Source organism: Acanthisitta chloris, unplaced genomic scaffold (assembly GCF_000695815.1).
Source record: "Acanthisitta chloris isolate BGI_N310 unplaced genomic scaffold, ASM69581v1 scaffold7205, whole genome shotgun sequence".
Lineage (NCBI taxonomy): Eukaryota > Metazoa > Chordata > Aves > Passeriformes > Acanthisittidae > Acanthisitta > Acanthisitta chloris.
Genome location: NW_008673091.1, coordinates 23,311 through 26,879, shown reverse-complemented (window position 1 = coordinate 26,879; position 3,569 = coordinate 23,311). Strand labels below are relative to the sequence as shown.

General features: G+C 51.9%; 1 protein-coding gene across 1 annotated transcript in view; it reads right to left on the bottom strand.

Moving 5' to 3' along the window:
* The window catches only part of LOC103802316 (A disintegrin and metalloproteinase with thrombospondin motifs 7-like), a gene marked incomplete at its 5' end in the record, with an annotated part of 39,269 nt that overhangs the window by 12,609 nt on the left and 23,091 nt on the right, over window positions 1-3,569 (bottom strand). The window contains 1 exon segment of the mRNA XM_009074775.1: window positions 306-1,176. Within this exon segment, the coding sequence (XP_009073023.1) occupies window positions 306-1,176 (871 nt within the window).

Genomic DNA, 3,569 nt, shown 5'->3' with positions numbered 1-3,569 from the left:
AGGACTGGTCCTAGCTGTCACAGCGCCTTGGGATTCATCCCAGGATGGGTGGTCGTGGCTGTCTGCAGAGTTGTGGCTCCCCAGCATTCCCAGACTGTTGGACACGTCTGCACCAGCACTGCCCCAGCCCGTGGGCAGCAGAGGGTGGGGATCAAGCGGGTAGGGACCCCAGGGAGCTGCAGCATCCTGCCCAGGACTGGTCCTAGCTGGCACAGCTCCTCGGGATTCATCCAGGGGTGGGTGGTTGTGGTTGTTTGCAGAATCACGGCTCCCTGGCACTCCCTGTCTGCTGGATGGATCTGTACTGGCACTGCCCCAGTCCGTGAGCAGAGGAGGAGGGGGATCAGCAGGGTAAGGACTCCAGGGAGCTGCAGGATCCTGCCCAGGATCAGTCCTAGCCAGCACAGCTCCTGGGGATTCATTCAAGGATGGGTGGTCATGGCTGTTTGCAGAGTCGTGGCCTGTGGTGCTCTGGGTGGGCAGGTGGTCCTCTGAGTGGGGCACAAACATTGTGTCCTCCTCCTCACCCATGGACCCAGGGATGGTGTATTTGGGAGCAGCTGTCCCCATATCCTCAGGGATCACACTGAGGAGGTCATTCATGGCTAAATCCCCAGGCTCTGCCTCTCCATCATCCACAGGAGCAGAAGTGTTTGCCTCATTGGTGCCCAGGTATTCCTCACTCACTCCTCCAAGCTCGGTGGTGAGCAGGACATCAGTGGGTATCTCCTGCGACCCCTCCACATCACTGGTGCTCAGCTCTGGCTTTGGCTCCTCACCTTTGGTCTCCTTCTCTGTGAAGGGATAGTAAGACAGATCCTCATGGAAGTTGATAAAGTTATAATCATAGTAAAAATCATCAACAAAGACATTTCCCTTCCTGGCTGTGAAGTCCTCCTCAGTGATGACATTGACATCGTTGGATTCTGGAATGCTTGAGATTAAGGGGTTAAATTTAGCAATGTGGTTGCTGGGGATGTAATGGATTTCATTAAATATCTCCCTGCTGGAGGAGCCACTGCCAGACCAGTCCATGCTGTCTGATTTCTTCTGGCACTGTGGCAAGGAGCACAGAGTTTCTGCGCTGGGTCTCTCCGCGGGGTCGCACGCGGCACCAGTGCTGTTGCTGCAGTGAACACGACGACTCTGGGTGCCATTTCCACATGTCACAGAGCACTGGGAAGGGAAGAGAGAGGCAAATGTCAGGCTTGAGAGCACAGGAGACACAGGGCAGCAGGAAGAATGGGGACAGGGCTGATAGTGATGCCACAGCAGTGTCTGTGCCCCTCTCTGGTGCTGTCCTCTGAGATACTAAAGTTGATGCTCAACTATTCCATGTGTCACAATGCTTTGGACACAGGGTCACTCTGCCATGCTCCCATCACCCATCTGGGTCCCCAGACATCTCCTGTGCCAGTCCCACCTGTGGCAGAGGGCCCCTGCCCCAGGAGTTGGAAGCAGGGGGTACTGGTCTCACTGTTAAGCAGGGTATTGCTGCCCAAATCGACCCCTGTGGCTGTCCCCCCATTGAAACCATTCCAGAGCAGAGCTGCTGTCACAGGGTGCTTTGCTCAGGGTGATCCTTGATCTGCATTCCAGCTAGAAACAGTTTTCCCAGGAGATGGACATGAGGAAGGGTGTTGGGTAAGATGATCTAATAGGTCTTTCCTATGACCTACTGCCATGAATTGCATCTCTTCTTCTAGAAGAGCATTTTTTGAAGCAGGGAATAACATGGGTGTTGTCTGAGCAGGGAAAAAGCAAAGGTCAGGAAGGAGCTTTGCTGGGGACACCCTGTCCCCCACCATAAAGGGCTCTTTGACATGGGTCAGTACAAACCAAACTGAGAAGCTGCAAAGGACAGCAGCATTTTCTGCTGCAGTTGGGGCTTGGAGCAACCTGGACTTGCCCAGGATAGGGGGATGGAAGATGGAACAGAATGAGCTTTAAGTCCCACCCAAACCATTCCAGGATTCTCTGATAATGTCATGGGGCCACCACCAGGCATTTCCATCAGCTGGAATAAAACATTACTCCAATATCTGTCAGAGCACTGCAAAGAAGCTGCTTCTCCCACTGGGGTGGCACTGCCAAACCAGGAAAAACAAAGGTCAACCTCCACAAAGCAAATATTTCCCAGCAAAGGCCTTTCAGCTCCATCCAGGAGATAAATTCCAGGTATCACAGGAAGGAGGCAGGTTATTTGCCAAGGCTGGGCTATCAGGAAAGCCTCTGGGACTCAGACAAGGAAGGAGGGCTGGCAGGAGCCTAGTGGAAGAGCACAGGGAGCTTGCAGGAGGGTTCAGCCTTGAGCAGGAGGCACCAGAGCCAGCTGCACGTGGGATGTGCTCCTGCCAGGAGACAGATGCTCCTGTTTGAGTATTAACAGACAACAAATCATCCTCCTAACTGCATTGACTCCATAGAGCTGGATGTACATTGCTTTAAGATCCTTCTGAAGGCACCAAGTCCTGGTGTTTAATTTAAAACAGTTTGTAGGGCTACCCAAACCCCAGACAACTCCCTTGGCATCATGGCTGTCACATGCTCTGGTGCCAGACAGGCACACACACTCCCTGCCTTGGGATCTGCACGTACAAAACCAGCTCCAACTCCTGCCAGTATCAGGGTAAATCAGGAGTAACAATTTTCTGTTTGAAACCCTCAACCTATGGTTAAACTGATCCACAGAAACACAAAAATAGTGACAGAAGGACCACGTTCCTGGGAAGCTTCCAAGCCCCTCCAATCCCCCTCCTTATGGTGGTGGTGGAAATAGAGAAGAAAGAGAGCTCTGGCTATAAATTAAAAGACAGAAAAATCACAGAATCCCAACATCCAAAGTGCATTTTCCTGGGCTCAGAATCTATTGATGCCAACACCACAGAGGACTGTGAGGGCTGGGGCTGGCCCTGCCCAGCACTGACCCACGAGCAAGCTGTGATTTTCTGTTGAACCATTGCTCCCATCTTTCTCAGCCCTTAATTGTGGCTCTTGTGGGCCCCTAGAAAAATATTTCTAATTCTCTCATTTAGCCTCCAGATTCTCTGTTCACATTGGATTCTGTTTGTTCCTTAGCAACAGGCTCCGTTCCCAGGCTCTTCTTTCTCTCCTGGTGTTTGTCTTCATGCTGAACACTTTCTGAAACCACTGCTTAAATCAGGAGTCATGATTTTCTCTTTGAAACCCTCAACCTGTGGTTCAACTGATCCACAGAAATACAAAAATAAATCAAGGCTACACAGGTTATCATCATGAATCACATCATGGAATGGTTTGGGTTGGAAAAGACCTTAAAGATCATCTCATTCCACCCCCTGCCATGGGCAGGGACACTGTCCACTAGCCCAGGTTGCTCCAAGCCCCATCCAGTTGGAAAACTCTTGTTTCTGCCCTCCTTGCACCAAGCAGGGAGCGTGGTCATCACCCTGACCGAGGGAGCAGCAAGGCTCAGAGATGGGGCAGAGCCCAACACTCCTTTCTCACTTTGAGACCTCTCCATGCAATGGAACTCCTGTCCATGGGAGCTGGTGAGCCCACAGGCACATCTGTGGATTTTCCCTATGAGC